Source organism: Grampus griseus, assembly GCF_964374135.1.
Source record: "Grampus griseus genome assembly, chromosome: 6".
NCBI lineage: Eukaryota > Metazoa > Chordata > Mammalia > Artiodactyla > Delphinidae > Grampus > Grampus griseus.
In genome coordinates, this window is record NC_139000.1 from 12,601,725 (window position 1) to 12,619,389 (window position 17,665).

At 47.1% G+C, this 17,665-nt stretch overlaps 1 protein-coding gene across 1 annotated transcript in view; it reads left to right on the forward strand.

The window, feature by feature from the left end:
* TTLL11 (tubulin tyrosine ligase like 11) overlaps positions 1 to 17,665 on the forward strand; it is a 247,184-nt gene that overhangs the window by 94,871 nt on the left and 134,648 nt on the right. Inside the window, exons 4-6 of the mRNA XM_082656120.1 lie at positions 2,288 to 2,863; positions 14,350 to 14,445; positions 15,191 to 15,306. Coding sequence (XP_082512246.1) covers positions 2,288 to 2,863; positions 14,350 to 14,445; positions 15,191 to 15,306 — 788 coding nt within the window. The remainder of the gene's footprint in view (positions 1 to 2,287; positions 2,864 to 14,349; positions 14,446 to 15,190; positions 15,307 to 17,665) is intronic.

Consider the following 17,665-nt stretch of genomic DNA (forward strand, 5'->3'; position numbering starts at 1 on the left):
ATACTGTCTGCTATATTAAGAGAATCTTTCCTCTAGTATTCAGGGGAAAAAAACCCTTTAATTTTACCTCAGCAGAGGTAAAGATGGCACAGAGGACCTGCCGTGAGGTCAAAAAGACTCCAGTTCTCATGCTAGCCTTCCCACTAGCCAGTTAGGGAGCCCAAGGCAAGTTATGTCACCTCTCTGAGCCTCAGCTTCCCTGTTTGAATTGTTAAGGATTAGATACCATTGATCTCTGAGGATCCTTCCAGTTCTAAAAATTCAGTGATTCTATGAGTATTAATAACCTTGATTTGTATGGCTCTCCTCTGGCAAAGAGCCGAAAAAATATTCAGTAATGCAACGAATGACAGAGACTATTGACCACGTAGTTTAATTTATTTAAGGCATATGCACTGAATTCAAAGGAGAAAATATTGCAGCCAATAATATATTGAACTGTTAGTATCTTCAGCATAGCAAAAGCTTTCCGGAGGGAAAAATTACCCATTAGTGCAAACCTGACGTTTTTTACTTCTTGATCCATAACTGCCATTTCTCCAGTACGTGTATGTTTACTGTAAAGGGCCAAACGTATGACTGCTTCGGGTGAATATTAAATAACTACATAAGCATCAAGGTCACTGGCGCAAAGAAGGCTCCGTGGAGGGCCCTGGGAGGCTGGCATTGATCTCCTGTGAAGTTCCATTCTCGAATCCTGCTGACAAGGGGAAACAGTTGGTGTGGACCATTATTAAAGCTTTAAGTGTTTCTCCATTGTTAAAGATCTTTTACAAGCCCGGAGTAACTGATAGTGCCCAAGGAATTGGCAAAAGCTTCACTTAGAAATATAGGCTGGCCAGAGAGATAAGGAAAACCCAGAACACAGTTGTCCTGGGTTGGGCTTACGCAGCAAAGGTGCGTATCCGGTCGAGTCCAGCTCTGGGGCAAGCCGGCACCGCTCTGAGTTAGGGTTCAGAAAGGAAGGAAAGCTCGTTCAGGGGCTCTTTCATACCAGAAGCTGCAGAGAGAGCCGCTCCCTCTTTCAACTTCACCTTTAAATTTCCTCCAGCTCGTCCCCCAGGATAAGCGACTGGGGCAACTGGGTGTGTGTTGAGTGATGCAGACCCGCAGATCCAGACTTAGCTGCACTGGTCGAGTGCCCAGGGTAATTCTGTGGTGTCCTGCTGCCCTGGAGCTAGGAGGAGAGCAACTCTTAGGGTGACAGAATCCGGTTTCAAAAGGTCTCAACAGATTAAAGGTGGGTGTCCTGCTGACCTGGAGCTAGGAGGAGAGCAACTCTTAGGATGACGGAATCCGGTTTCAAAAGGTCTCAACAGATTAAAGGACTGGCTGAGTCATGATGAACTTAATGAGAGATATAGACGGTAAACTAACAGCTCCCGTGCCGCCCTTCTGTGTAGTGTTGTGTTCCGCCCTGTGCACATTTCAGTCGATTTCCTCTTTACGATGACCCAGGGAGGAAAGATTTTTATATCCCCATTTTTAAAACGAGGAAACTGAGACATGGAAGTACAGAGGGGGGCGCAAGCACTTCAGAGCCCTCGATCTCGATTCCAGTCCCAGTTCTGCCCCTCAGTCTACCGGCAACTTACTTCATCTTTGAAAAATAGCACCAGCCAGGCTTTATGGCTGCCTTTCATGTGTCAGGTTCTGTGGGCTTCGCCCTTTGCATTTATCGTCTCATTTAATCCTCAGAGCAATCTTTCTCCTATTTTACAGATGAGGGAGGCACAGATAAGTAACTTGCCCAAGGTCACACAGTAAGTAGCAGGGCCAGGATATGAGCCCAGGCAGTCTGACTCCCAGGCCTGTGCTCTTCACAAGTACGGTACCGTCTCGGTTTCCTGTGCCATGAAAAGGGAACAGCCGTATGTTCTGTGAGGGTTAGAGGAAATAACTTATGTAAAGTGCCTCATGTAGTCGCCACACATGGTCGGCATGATAGATAGTGCTAGGCTATCATCATCACCATCACTATACCGTCATCGGTTAGATGACTCGCTCAGGGTAAGAGCTAATAACCGGCAAAGACCTGGCATTCATACCCAGGTCCTGTGACTGAAAATCCGCTGGACTGTGGGGGACAAGATCTGGGGCAGTTTTTAGGTCACTGTCTCAGTGCCTAGTACAGTTTTTACCTCCCTGGTAGGTGTTGAGTGAGTCCTCACATAGGTGGGGCCTGTTTTTTTCACTCATTCACCGAACATTTGACGAGGTCCTGCTGTGTCTCGAGGGACCAGGGAGGACAAGAATACAGTGCTAACCATCCTTTTTCTCCCCCCAGGTTCGAATGGTGAAAGATGGGGACCCCTCCTGGAAGCCCACTTTTATTGTGAAACCTGATAGTGGTTGTCAGGGTGACGGAATCTACCTCATTAAAGACCCCAGTGACATCCGCCTGGCAGGGACCCTCCAGAGCAGGCCGGCGGTGGTCCAGGAGTACGTCTGCAAACCTCTCCTTATCGACAAGCTCAAGTTTGATATCCGTCTGTATGTCCTACTGAAGTCCTTAGAGCCCTTAGAGATTTATATAGCCAAAGACGGACTCTCGCGGTTTTGCACAGAGCCCTACCAGGAGCCTCACCCCAGAAACCTGCACCACATCTTTATGCATTTGACCAACTATTCATTGAACATCCATAGCGGTAATTTTGTCCATTCGGACAGTACCAGCACAGGCAGCAAAAGGACTTTCTCTAGCATTCTTTGTAGGTTGTCTTCCAAGGGTGTTGACATCAAGAAGGTCTGGTCTGATATCATCTCCTTGGTGATTAAGACTGTCATTGCCCTGACTCCAGAGCTCAGAGTGTTCTACCAGTCGGACATCCCCGCAGGGAGGCCGGGGCCCACGTGCTTCCAGGTAACCGTCGCCAATTTCCGGCCTGAATTCTTGACCTTGATGGGGCCTTCGGAGGGCTCCCTGGCCTCGTGTGGGATGAGGGATGGGGTGGGACGGCCAGAGGGATGGAGGGGTTGTTGCTGCCACGGGCTTTGGTGTGAAACCGGGGTCCAACTTCCTGCTTTCTCTTTGCTGGCTGTGTAATCTGGAGCAAGTTACTTCCATTTTCCTACCTGTAAAGTGGAACCAGGAGTACCTCCCTTAAAGGACGCTTGTAAGAGTCAAGCGAGATGTATGGAAAACGCAGTGCCTCCCGTTCATTTGTTCATTCTTTCTTCTAGCAGTTTTTACCACCTGCTTAGTAGGGGCCAGGCACTGTTCAAGGCAGTAAGTCAGGTCCCTGCTGGCTGATGCAGAGAGTCTGCTATCGTGGGAGACAAATAAGTTAAAAAGCAATTAGTATAAAGTGTCACAAGTGCTAGAATAGAGTAGGAAGTGTCCCAGGCGCTGTGAGATTGGGGGACTGTCTAACATTTTCTGAGTGGGAATGAGGGTGGCTGGGAAGACTTCCCAGAAGTAGCAGCAGTTAAGAACCTGGAGTAAGAGTTAGATGGAGCAGGTGAGGCTGGATAGGGCTGGGGAGACGAAGCATCCTAGGGGAGAGATGTTTGCAGCCCTAGAGGTGAGTATGGCTGGAGGGTGGGGTTTGAGGCAGAGATATGGAGGGAGATGAGGAAGATAAGGTGGAAGAGATAGGTAGGAGGTATGTCCTGGAAAGCTACAGGCAGTAGGGGCCACAGGAGGGTGCTAGCCGGGCACCGATGCACTCGGGTTTGTGTGTTGCAAAGAACCAACTGGCCGCAGGGTGGAGAGTGGATTGTGGGGAGACTGGGAGCGGGGTGGAGAGGGGAACTGGTGAGCCGACTGCTTTCCTACGAGCAAGAGAGGATGCTGGCTTGGATTGGGAAGGGCTTGGTGGAGTTGGAGAGAATAGATTTGAGAGCCATTGAAGAGGTAGAATGGCCAGACTTGGTGATTGGCTGGGGCTGGGGGGCAGAGGAGAGATGGTGGCAGGGGGGGCGTGGGGAGAACCCAGACCAACTCCCAGGCTTAGGCGCTTGGGTGGATGGAGAGAAGCCACCGATGGGGGACCAGCTTGTAGTGGCAGTGGGGGCAGGAGTTGGACTTGAACTTGCCTTTGAAGGACCTGCGTGACATCCAGGTGGGGAGGTTGGGTGGACATTGGGCATCTGGGCCTGGAGTTCGGGAGAGAGAGATCTGGGCAGGAGAGAGATTGGGAACATCAGCGTTCGGATGGGCACTGAGCCCTGAGCGGCTACAGGGTGAGAAGAGGCCAGGAAGACCCCCATGAGCACTGCCATTCAAGTAAGGGACAGGCAGGGGGAAGGGGGGCAGCAAAGGAGGCCAAGAAGAAGTGGCTTGAGCCATAGAAGGGATGTCAGGAGAGGAAGCAGCCTAAATGCTTGGAGAAGAAGCACGCGGGGGTCAGCCATGGCAAACGCTGCTGAGATGTCGTGTCAGACCCGAACGGAAAGTGTCCATTGCACTTACTGACCCGTGGGGTGATGGGACAGGGCGATGGTAGAGGACGAAGCCAGTGTGCGGTCGGGGAGGAGATGGGAATGGGGGTGGCGCATTCTTCCAGATCCTTTGGCCATGAAGGTTGTGGCGGGGGACTCGGAGTCCAGGCCCTTGGTAGGCACACAGTTTCCTGCCACCAGATAAATCGGAGTAGGGAACAGACGGTACGAAGGAACACCTCTGGGACCCTCTCCATCCAATCTTTAAAGTTATTTTGTAGCAGTTAGTGTATAAGAAAGAATACATGGAACACGTATGTAAGCTACAAAGTAAAACCACCAATCATCATCCCCAGCCCATCCCCCAACCCAAGAGCCCCAATTACTGTGCTTCTCCCCCATCCCATTTCTCAGCCCGAGGTAATCATGGTCCTGAATTTTAGGTTTATCATTTCCTTGCTTCAAAAAATCCTTTTATTATACATGAATGTGTCCCTAGGCAGTATGTTATTTTGCTTGGCTTGTTTTTGAGCTTTATAAAAATACTGTGGTCAAGTCCATAGTCTTCTGCAACCTTCTCTCCCGCTCTGTGTTGAGGTGGGTCGTTGGTGCTCTTTCATCTGCACTGCTGGGTCTTCCATTGTAAATACGCGCACTGCGTTCATCAGTCCTTCCATCAATGAACATTTGAGTTGTTTCTGGTCCTTTACCTAAGACTGTGGCAGGAGAGAAACGGGTAGCGTGGAAGGGAGGGGAGGCAGTGGGGCAGCGTCTCTGATGGGTGGGGTGTTCCTTCAGCAGGAGAAGAGGAGGCTGGTCCCAAGGTGCGGCCCCAGATCCAGAGAGGTGACCCGGGCGGCTGGACAGCGGGATTTTCAGGCAGGCTGGCAGAAGCCTTTGCAGGGGGAATTGAGGCAGTGATCAGTTCCAGGAAGGGCTAATTGTCACCCAGAGGTCTGTCCTTAGGCACTTGGCTCCAGGTTCTTGTTCCCAGGCAGGGTGTCTAGCTCACCCATCAGGTAGGAGGCTTAGGGCCTTAGAAAGGGGAAGTGGGCAGAGCTTAGAGGCAGGACCAGAGAAAACAAGTCCTGGCCTGAGCCATCAGAAGGTTAGGGCGAAGGAGAGAGTTACAACTTGGAGGCATCCAGGGGTCATCCCGGGGGACTGTGTGGTCACATCTGTTGGACAGTGACAGCTATTCCAGGAGTATCATGTGGGCCGGCATGCGTGGCCAAGCCACAGAGCCCTGGCACAGCGAGGGTGCAGGGTGGAGGGCCAGGGCGGTGGTTTTGCTGCTTGTCTTGCTGTGGACGGGCGGCATGCGGCGGCCATGGGGTGGAACCAGGGGCCCAACTGGAGGGCAGACAGGGAGGGAGCCACTGGTTTGGACAGATCACGTCTAGCAAATGGAACCACGGCCCTGTGGCCGTTTTCCACTGCCTGACCACACTACGTGCTGCCAGGCCTGGGGTCAGGAGAGGAGCACAGGGCCAGAAGTAACCCTCCGGGAGGATCGCATCCTCTTCCCAGCGGTGGGACCTCGGGCACGTTTCTTCACCACCCTGAGCCTGTTGCTTTCTCTGTGAATCCCCTACCTGCCTTCTTTGGAGGAGTGTGAAGTAATGAAGGCGAAGGTATAAAGCGTTAGATGTTTAAACTCTGTTCTATCGTATATTTCAGATTCATAGTGATTGAGAAAGTAGTGTCTTTTTCTCCTTGGATTCCTCTCTCGCTTTCTTTAGTCTTATCACTTGTTAAAACACTTGGTAGTTAGGGTCTCAAGCACCTGAACTGACTTGGAACCCAAAGATGTAGGGACAACATATGGTCTGCCATTGCCTTGCTGTGTTAATTTATTTTAGTCACTTCTCTGTGCCTCAGTTTCCTCACCTGCCTCACAGAGTTGTTGTGTGACTCACACAAGATAAAGATGATGAAGTGCTTTGTGAACTCTAATGTTCTGTGCATACATAATGAATTATTTCTTTGTCATGGACGCCCGTTTTGCTTGTAGCCTGGGCCTGGCCCGTATTGTAGCATTCCCGGACATACACTCAAAGCCAAGAAAATTACATTTATCTTAAACATGTGACCGTGACCCCTTTCCAATCACAGCCGCAATAACTACTTGGGAAATCGTGATGGCCCAGAGCAGGGGCTGGCGCAGCCAGGCTGTGGGCAGGTTTCCTGGAATCTGTTGCCTAGGAACGTGGCTGCCCTGTCATTCTGGCCCGTCCCCCTGTCATTGCCCAGGCAGCCCCAGCAAGATATCCCCCTGTCAGTCTTCTTGAGGACAGCTCTGTGAGCCTGGCTTAAAGAGCCAGGTCCGTCTGGGCGTAGATGATTCATGTGGCAGAAATGCACGCACAGAGGAAAGGTTTCTCGCTCAGCTTTCACGGACATTCCTTCCCAATTTCATCGCTTGGTTTCTATCTTCCTCTAGCTCCGGGTCCACTTCTCTCCTTGGCCGCGATCCTTTCCCTTCAGTGTCGGGAGGAGGCACCTTCCCTAAAGGCTGAGGTGCTTCTCCTTTTCCTTCTTTGCGCTTTTGATCTCCTCCCTCCCCGTCAGCCCCAGACACCCCACGGGAAGGAGGCAAAGGAGCAGCCTGGGGCTCACGCTCCGGCTCGGGTTTCGTTCTCGGATGTCCCGGGCTTGAGCTAACCCCAGCTCCTCCTTCCAGCAACTCTAGCTGGAGAGCTTGGCACGTTAACCTTTCTCTGCCTCAGTTTCCTTATCTGCAAAGAGAGATAATATTGTATTTGGACCGGCCTCACAGTTGTTGTGAGACTGGATGAGAGAAAGCTGTGTGGAATTCCAGCAGGTAGGAATCCCTTAATGAATGATATTATTATTACATTGCTTGTTATCTGTAACAACAATCGTTCTCAAACTGGTCTGTGAAGAAATGCCTTGAACTTACGGGGAAACCATGAAATATTCACATTTCCAACTTAATGGAATGCCGGTATTCCAAGGACCACAGTTTGAGAAACAAGTCCTGGCACTGGTTGCCTCCCAGCCTGGCCCCAGCCTCGCTTCCCCGTCCTCCCTGAGGCCCGCGAACCCACCGAACAAAATGATTCCTGTCTCCTGGACGTCATTGGTGTTTCCCCCAGTTCTGCCTGTTTGTTCTGTCTTGGCTGCCACGCACTCTCCTCTTCTCCCTCCTTTTTGAAATTCAGTGCTGACAAGATGGTGCTCAAATCCCACCTTCTCTGTAAAGCCTTCCTTGACCACTTCTGACATTTAAGCTTTTTTCTTCTTCTAGCCGCATTTGCTGGTCACCCACTGAGACAAGCCCTGAGCTAGCTGTGGGCCATGTGGTTCTGGATAAGATGCAGTCTGTCCCTAAGAGGTACACTGTGTAGTGGGGAGACTGCCACATGGGAGTAATAAATGCTGTAAGGGGGCAGGTACAGGATGCAGGGAGAGCACAGAAAAGGGAGCAGTTAACTTTGCCAGTTAACCCAGTCAAGGAAGGCTTCCCGGAGAGGGGATGCTCCAGCTGGAGCTTAAGGCATGGAGAGAATTTGCCAAGCAGAGAACAGTGAGTGACACCACACCCTCCTGGTGTCCCTCCTCTCTCGGGTGCGCCTCCTCAGCCCCTTCTTCTGCGCCTGCCAGTGATGCGATCCCAGCTCCTCTCCTCGTGTCTACAATCGCTCTCTAAATGATCTCTTCTAGCCCCATGGCTTTAAGTACCAGCTATGTGCTGGTCACTCCTGTATTTGTATCTCCTGTCTTGACTTCTGCTTGAGTTCCACACTGGTCTATCCAACTGCCCACTTTACTTTTCTACTTGGATTTCTGGTGGGCATCTCACACTTGACGTGTCCAAAATCAAACTCTTGATTTCCCTTCCAAACTTACTCTCCCACTGTCTTTCCTATTTCAGTAAAGGAATAGCATTCAGTTACTCAGACTAAACCCTGCCCCCCCCCGGCCCCCCAGTTTTAATATTTCTTCTTTTCTTCTCCTTCCCACATTTAATCCATAAGCAACTCTTGCAGATATACTTTAAAATGCATCCTAAATGTAACCACTTCTAACCAACTCCCCTGCTGCCATCCCAGTCTAGGCAGCCATCACCTTGTACTTGGATCACTGCAGTAGCCTCCTAATTGGTGTTCCTTTTCCCACCCTTGCTGCTTGTAGCCTATTATTCTCACTGTAGCCAAAGTCATTCTTTTAAAACATGTCAGATCAAATTACTTCCCTGTGTAAACTCTCCAGTGGCTTTCTCATTGCACTTAAAATCCTGGCTCCTTACCATGGCCTACAAGATGCTGCATGATATGTCCCCTGTCATTCTATCTGACCTCATCTCCTATCTCCCTCTTGCTCACTCCTTGCTGTTTATCAGAAGTGGCCTTTGTTCTTGCCATTCCTCCTGCCTGGAAGGCTCTTCCTCAGCTCTTCAAATAACTCATTTGCTCACTTCATTCAGTCCCTGTTCATACGTCACCTGCCAAGTCTTTTGCTTCTGGTCATGATGGAGTAACAAAGACTGGACTTAGCCTTCTTTAGAAAACAACTAGAATAACACACAAAATGGATGAAATAAGTGTTTTCAGATTTTGGACAACACTTAGTTATGCATTGTGATCCCCGAGGAAATGGGGGAAAAAGCCAAGATGTGTCTACGGTTGCCTCAGCTTTCTGTCTGGAGGCAATCTCCAGAAGATGGGCGGGGGGGGGGGCACCTAAACAGAGCCTTGTGATATCAGTGAATTGAGGAAATGGAGATCAAAGTTCAGGAATGCCGACGTGGTTAGGATTCTGTGGGCAGAATTCTGAAAGGTAGGGACCCAACCAGGAAAAGAGCTCCAGGAACCTGCGTGGGATCCCTGTGCATCTTTGCCAAGTGCTGGGCCATTCATATGTGGAAGGTTAATCCACAGAGCTGCACAAAGAATGACCAGGGAACTGAGAAGCTGAACTACTTACAGAGCTCACACAGAGCAGGGAGGTGTTCAAGCTCCAAAGTCAGGGTGGAGAGTGCTTGGTGGTTACTGGACACATTCAATGGAGACTCCAGAGAAGTTCTGCCTTAATGGACTGAAGCTTCCCTGGAATGAAGGTTACTCTAGGCCCAACCTAGTAAAGCTTGAATAATAGGCCTTGAAGGTATCAAAATAATCTGCAAATAATTGACTGTCTAAAAACCTAGCACTTTTTAAAAGAAGGCAAAATCCAGACACTGAGCATTAAATGTCCAGCTTCCAATAAAAACCCACTAGATATTCCACAAGGCAGGAAAAGGCAACCCATACCTAAAGAGAAAATCAATAGAAACAGACCCATAAATATTAGAAATAATGAAACTAGTAGGAAAAAGATGTTAAAACAGCTATTACAACTATGTACAAAAATTTAAAGGAAAATATGAGCTTAATGTAGAGAGAAATGGAGCTATTAAAAAAGAACAAAATGGAACTTCTAGGAACCAAATGGAAGAAAATATCTGTAATGAAAATTTCACTGGACAGGATTAATAGCAGATTAGATTCTGTAGAAGAAATGATCAGGGAACTTGAAGACATAGCAATAGAATTTATTCAAAATGAAACAGAGAGAGCAAAGTGACAGGAAAAATAAATGAACAGACTCTGAGTTACCTATGGTACAATATCGATGGTCTAACATATGTGTAATTGGAGTTCCCTGAGCAGAAGAGACAAGGAAGATACAGGAGACTATTTGAAGAAATGGCCACACACACAAACATGTGCACACACACACCAAGGCTTATTATAATCAAATCAGTGATGATAAGAAAATCTTAAAAGCAGCTAGAGAGACAAATTATGTTTAGAGGAACAAAGAATAACCAACAAGTTCTCATCAGAAACTGTGCAAACCGGAAGAAAATGGGATGACAAATGTCACCTTCTTAGAAAGGCCTTCCCTGACCACCAGACTCTCCCCTCCATCCACTGTATCACACTCTATGTTCTTACGTTGTTTTAATTATTCACTTGCTTGTGGTCTCTCTCCTAGAATGTAAGCTCTAAGAGGGCAGGAGTTAAAACATACCTTGTCTTATTTGCTGTTTGATCCCCAGTGCCTAGAATAGTACCTAGGGTTTGGTAGGTGCTCAGTAAATATTTGATAAATAAAGTTGTCTTTTAAGTAGAAGAGCACAAAGAGAGCAGTAAAGCATCCTAGAGCTACCAATAGTTGAGCACAATTAGAGCCCAAGATGTGCAGCAGTGAGTGCGAGAAAATAAAGCTAGAGTCTGAGACAGACTCTGGTCATAGAGGAATTTGCAGGACATGTTCTGGAACTTGGACTTCCTTCTGTAAGCAGGGATTTTTAGGCAGATGAGTGCTAATATTTTATTTGCCTTTATAAAAATTACTCTGGCATCCCCTTGTGCCAGGTCAATTAGAGGGGCAAGTTTGAGAGCAGGGAAACTAATGAGGAAGGTATTAAAGTAGTCCAGGTGAAAGGTGGTGCAGGCTTGATCTAGACTAGGAGCAGCAAGGGATGGGCCAGATCTCGAAATCTCTTTAGAAGGTAGAATGTACAGAGTTGGTGAGCAACTAGGTGTAAAGGAGGAAGGAGAAATGTTGGCTGACTGCTGCTGGCACAGAGTCCCTCACAGGCTACCGTTATGATGTTGTCCAGACTGCAGTCATGTCAAGGCTACTGGAGAAAGATCCCCTCCCCAGCTCACTCACGTGGCTGTTGGCTGGGACATCAGTTCCTTGCCATCTCAGCCTCTCCATAGGACAGGTTACAACATGGCAGCTGGCTTCCCTCAGACTGAGCAAATGAGAGAATAAGAGAATGCATCCCAAGATGCAAGCCACAGTCTTTTCATAACCTAATACTGGAAGTGATATGCCATCATTTCTGCCCTATTTTGTTTGTTAGAAACAAGTCACTAAGTGCAGCCCACACTCAAAGAGAGGGGATTACACAAGGGTATGAATACCAGGAGATGGTATCATTGGGACCATCTTAGAAGCTGCTGACCACAGATAGTGAGTTTGGATATGTTGAATTTGAGGAGTCTGGGACCTCCCAGTTGGGAATACTCTGGGTGCAGATGGATATGTAGTTCTGGGGCTCAGGAGGGAATCCCCTCTCATTGAAATGTAGTTTGGAGCCTTTGCACGAGTTTACAATTAATGGCTCAGGGCCTTTTCTCCCCAACTTGCTTTGGGAGCCTCTAGAGGTAAGGGATGAAGGACAGATATCTTTAAATCCCCAGGGCACCCCTCCAGTAGCAACACATAATTGCTGACTGAATTACTTGGAGGGGTGGAGAGTATCACATAATCGAAAAGTTCTCTTTCTCCATTTGACATTTCCTACTCTGCCACCAAACTGGAGAGAGGTTTTCCCATTTCTAAGCTGCGGGTTTCTAGTCTGCAAATTGGGTGCTAGACTAACTTAGTAGTTTTAAAAATATATATATATGTTTTTCCCCTGGGAACCCCAGATGTAAAAAAAGGTAAAAGTTGGTATGATCCGGCCTCCCCAGTGCTTCCCAAAAAAGGACCTCATTTTGAAAAACTCTGAACCAAATAAATTCCTGATTTTCCACCAGCTCTGACATTCTGGGATCTTATGATAATAGCACCCCTCCTCCTGGTTCTGTGATTCTGCTTCTTGAGATCCATTGGTGCTCCACATTTCCTTGAACTTGTGAAAAAATATAAAGATGACTTTCATTAAATACTTACTATGCGTCAGGTACTGTGCAAGACATTTTACATCACATTAAATTTATTTGCTCCTGTCTCCCCGACTAGAGTGTAAGCTCCATAAGGGCAGGGACTATGTCCAGTCCACTCCTTTATTTCCAGAAGCTAGAATAGTTTCTGGGACATAGGAGGCAGTCAGTATTTTACGAATGAATGAACTAAGGTAAGTACTATTCCTATTCCCATTTTATAGATGAGGAAACTGGGGCTTAGAGCTGTCCAGCTAGTGTGAGAGACCAAGCTGGGATTGAAGCCCAAATCTGGCTCCAAAGCATTCCTGTACAAGACCCAACACGTTCAACGACCTGCACCAAAGTTTAGGTTCTGGAAAATACGATGCTACTGCTGTGTGCAGGTCCCTGTGGCTGATAAGGTTTTGCCGCTCCCCTTCTCCAGCTTCCCTATAGCTGTGAATGCATAAAACCACTGTGCACTGAGCTGAGAAGAGTCCCCCAGGCTGAGAAAGTACAAGTCCAAACTTCTAATGTAGCGGAAAGTAAGCGTCTATGACTCAGGATGATGAACTGCAGCCCTCCGTTCTCTGTAGCCTCATCAGCATCACGTGTCTCAGGCCAGGTCTGAAGTTAGACTGATGATGTCACCAGAGTCTCTTAAAGGCCTCATCACTCATATCCACTTGTCATATATTATTAAGCGGATCTATAATACATGTAACATTTTCTACTGCATTTCCATTCCTTTCTTCTTATGACCAGGGAAAGAAAAATAGAGCGAGGATGACTTTTCCCAACTTTTCATCCTTATTTCCCTTTACTGAAGACTAACCTCATCTTGAATTACGCCCCCGCCCCCCCGAAATGGTCATCCGGGCTCTGATTTCGTTAATAAGGATGAAGCTGCAGTTTAATAATTATCATTTAACTAGTGCATATTCTGTATAGACAAGTAAGTGGATTTTCCCTCATCTTTTCTTCTTGAGTCCACAGAGGAGGAGATGCAGCTATATCTTTTTTCTTTCCTTTATTCTCCACGTTAGTTTTGGGAACTTTGGGAGCGTTCTACCTTATCACCTCCTAGAGACATAATGAGAGTCCTCCCAAGAAGCTGGTGTCCTTAGAGTCCGTCTGAATCCAATTAGTACCTGCAGTCTCAAGGGCGAGGAGATGTTATCTCGATAAAGGGTTGTTTCAAGCAGCGGCCATGAGATGCCCAGGGTGGCTTACCCTGATCGTGGGGCCTGTGAGGAACTGAAAGAGGCCAGAAGACAAAGCCTCCCCTGAGGCGGCAGCAGGCGGCTGGCCAGTGATGCTGGACTTAGCCTTGGGTGCAGGCTGGCCGCATGGGCGTGTGGGCTGTGCACTCAGCGTCCCACACTCCAAAGGCCTCCACGCTTGGTTTCATGCTCTGTTTCACCGTCATGAAATTGTTCATGCTTTTTGAACAACAGACCCTGCATTTTCATCTTGCACCGGGTCCCACAAACTATGTAGCCGGTTCTGCTTGGGTGTGAAGTCCAGCTCTGTGATTTACTAGAGAGGCAGTCTCAGGAAATCCGCTGGCCTCTCCGAGACTCAGTTTCTGGTTCTGTGAAATGGAGAGCACGATCCCTTCTTCAAATACGCAGTCATGAGGATTAAACGTGATTCTGAATAATTGGTGCATTTTATCATAATTGGTGCGTAGTGGGCGCCTAATAAATATTCCCTTCCTCTTAGGAGGGTCTATCAGAATTACCCAGGGGATTTGTTATTTAAAATACATTTGCCTGCGTTCCACTCTGGAAGTTTCTGACTCATAGGTGTGGGCTGGGGGCGGGCAGCGGTTTTGAAAGGGGTCCTTAAGTGATGCTGATATATACCCGAGGTTAAGAAAGATAGCCTTGGGTTTTGTAGAGATCTAGCTAAGAAGCAACGTAATAGAGGAGAACAGAAGGAGAGGGAGAAATTGATGGACTACTACTGATCCTTAACATAATAAAAAACCTGTTAAAGAAGAAAGAGGTCATCATCTTACCACCGCACTTCAGACGACACCAATGGTGCTGAAGTGAACCATGGGACCTCATCCCATTACCAAGGCCCCTATAAAATTTTCTGCTGTCCATTTGGCCTGACAAGTACATCCAGAGGAAGAGGGCCTGTGGACGAGAGAAGCCAGGGTCAAGGCCCAGGCTGGGGGTGGGGTTGGAATTAATTTTCACCTTGACTCCCCTAATACCATACTCGATTCCTGCAAAGACACTGCAGCTAAAGGGAGTAATTCTGAATTATGTTTATACTGCCCCAGATTTTAGGCTTTGACATTCTTCTCATGAAAAATCTGAAGCCTATACTACTTGAAGTAAATGCAAACCCCAGCATGAGAATCGAACACGAGCAAGAAGTGAGTATTTTGAGTATCTCATTGAATATGTTACCATCCAACCGAATGTTCCCACTCTCCTGTTGCTCCCTTGGCTAAATGAGATTCGACGTTCTCAGATTTGCCCAGCAAAGTTCTGTTCAGGCCTACATGATTTCAATTTTGTTGAGCTCTGAACATCATCTATTAATATAAGCTCCACCCGACCTATGGTAACTTCCCAGCATGCCATTCTCCACTTCTTACGATCTGCAAATGTAGAAGCAGCTGAGCCTTTCCATCAGTTTTGACATGAACTAATTAGTTAGCCTCAGGAGATGAACTAATTGAAATTCTACAAATATGATTTAGCCATGTCGACATGCTTGAATCACTAAGATAAATAGTACATTTAACAGTGGTTATCTTTTTCTCCCCCCCGTTCCCCCCGCCACTTAAGAATGCATAAAAAAGACTGGAAAGAAATACACCAACGATTAATACTGGGTTTTGTGGGGACTATACGGATTCTTTTAATTTTCTTCCTCTCTGCCATCTTTCCAGTTTTTCTACAACGAGCACGTATCATTTTGATAATGAGAAACACATAGCGCTGTTTTTCCCCTTCATGTATTTTGTTGATTTGTAAAGGGAAACTGACATTTTTCAGGTAGACTGAAGGGAGCCTTTAGAGAATTCTAACAGTACAACCACTGGGGCTTGTGCTGGTGGTCAGTTGGTGCTGAATCACTCTCTCCACTGTAACATGGAATCCTTACCCTTCAAGCTCTCTCCAGGGGTGTTTGAGAATGTCCCCAGCCTTGTCGATGAAGAAGTGAAAGTGGCCGTCATCAGAGACACACTGCGTCTCATGGACCCATTTAAGAAGAAAAGAGAGAGCCAGTAAGTATTTTTTATATCATTTATTTCTATCAACTCTGCTTCCTGCGTCCTAAGCAGGTAAGTTAAGTTCTTAAAACATGTTAACATTGGGAGTGAGGTTTATACGTTAAGCAGTCTAATAAATCGTAGTTTCATCTATGAGTATCAGCCGCCAGATATAGTGACTCGAAGTCAGGTGATGGAGACCTACAACATGAATCCAACACTTGGGGTTCAGTGGATGAATTTCTAGCCGACGGTTATCTGAGTCTGGAAAGTCTTCTCTAAAAACCCACTGTCCCCCAGTGATAGCATCTCCCCTCACTCACCATTGCCCACCTGGTGCTTCTCTGTGAAATCCTCAAGCACAGGGAGAGAGTACAAAATGCCGGAGGAGAGGGCCACAGGTAACTTGGACGTGGTAAGGATCGCTTCCTTTTAATTTTCTTCATGGTGTTTGCATTCTTGCAGTATAAGCTTTTTGTTTCAAAACCTGCAGAACCAATTATTGAACTTGTGGCAGTTCTGTAATATTTACAACAGTTATAATTCTTCTCCATCCTACCCACCCAGTGGATGTTACACTGGGATATTGATGGGAGTATGTGCCCTGCCCCTCCCTCCATGGAATCACCCCTGAAATGAATGACAGTTCACTTGGGTATTTTGTTTGCATTGTTTTGTTACCAGATTCCTGGCTTTCACAAAGTAAGTGTTGAGTGAATATCATTGTGCCTCTTTTAGGCAGAAAAATCAAAGACAAGCAATCCCAACAGCGCTGCTGGTACCCCCGACATATCAGATTGACTCAAACGCTCCCAGACAAGTAAAGCACTTGTCAGCTATGGTTCGCGAACGTGAGGAACGCTGACTTCCCTAAGCAAGCGGTGTTTTGCAGGTTCCTCTACTGCAGCCCCTCACCAGCTGGGCTCAAGCCCACATACTGTTCGAATCACCCTGCAGTAGCGCTTCTCCCCTTGGCCGCACATTAGAACCATCTGGAGAGCTTTCATAAATACCAGTGCAAGCACCCACACATCTAGAGATGCTTTTAATTAGCCTGGGCTGGAGGCCTGGCCACAGAAATAGTTGAGGTTCCCTAGGTGATTCTATCATGCGGCCAAGGTTGAGAGCCACTGCCCTACAGGAAACGTCACTCGGAAGGAGCATTTGGCATATTCTGAGTCAGGCTGGATGGTGCCTGCTCGGCCCAGTTCTCTTCCAGCGCCTTCTTTGCTGTGTGAGGCACAGATCCATTGCCAGCGAGACTCGCTGAGAACGCTCACCTGTCATTCACGTGGGCCGATCCTGCCTCCACCGACTAGGGCTTCAAAGTGGTGGCATGTCAGGTCTGCAGAATCCTCAGAGCAGCCCATGGCAGCTGGGTAATGGGTCTACGCATACACGCATGCAGCTGCTGTTTTTAGCCATCCCTAAGGAAAAGCAGTGGACTAATTGCAGTTCGGTCAGATTCATTGTGATATAACTCATTTCTCAAAAATCTACTCTCTAATGGTCATTGATCTCCCCAGTAGAGGTTAGGTCTTGAGAGACCGTATTGCACTGCGGGGAGATTCTGGTGGCTTTCCACGCCAGTGTGGCCCAGGGGCATACTTTTAAAGATGACCTTGACACATGAGCCTTCTGATTCCTTTGGTGGGAACAAGTTCGAAGGCCATTGTGTGGCCTGAGCTTTCTTAACCTCTGCCACCAAAACCAGGAAGAGAGGTAAGGGTACCACTGTACTTTTCACATTAGATGGCCTCAACACGTGATTAACTTTCTTTATCTGGTTCTAGTTGTTTTTCTTCACCAACACCTGGCATTCGGTATGATCCACATGAGCTGCAGATCTAAAATTTAAAAGCAATTTAAATGGACCCAGGACCACTGGGAAGGATGGGCAAGGCATTGTACGACTTATCAAGTCATAAGTAGCAGCACCTCATTTTTAATTTAAAAAGCATCGACTTTGTTTGTTTTTTATTGGTAATCAGGAACAGTTAGAGCTTCAAGAACCTGACTTCAATTTTAATAGAAAAACGCTTCCACCTCATCCTTTCCTTACCTACAATAGGAGGGTGTATGTTAATAGCTAAATGTCATTTACTGATATTTTTCCTTAATTATACCATTTAAAAAAAAAAAAAACCCAGCAATGATTGTCCATGAAAGAATTTTGTAATCTGTAAAGTGAATTTTTATGTAAAGAATTATTATTATCATTTTAATAGCTTTACCATACAAAAAGGCTGAAATTATTCTCAACTCTTTTATGTAGAAATGTTTCAGTATAACTTGGAAAAGTACCATATTTGTGCCCACAGATAGTGCACAGTGTTGTAGTGCTGAATTGTGTGTTCCAGTCTGGGTCCAGGTC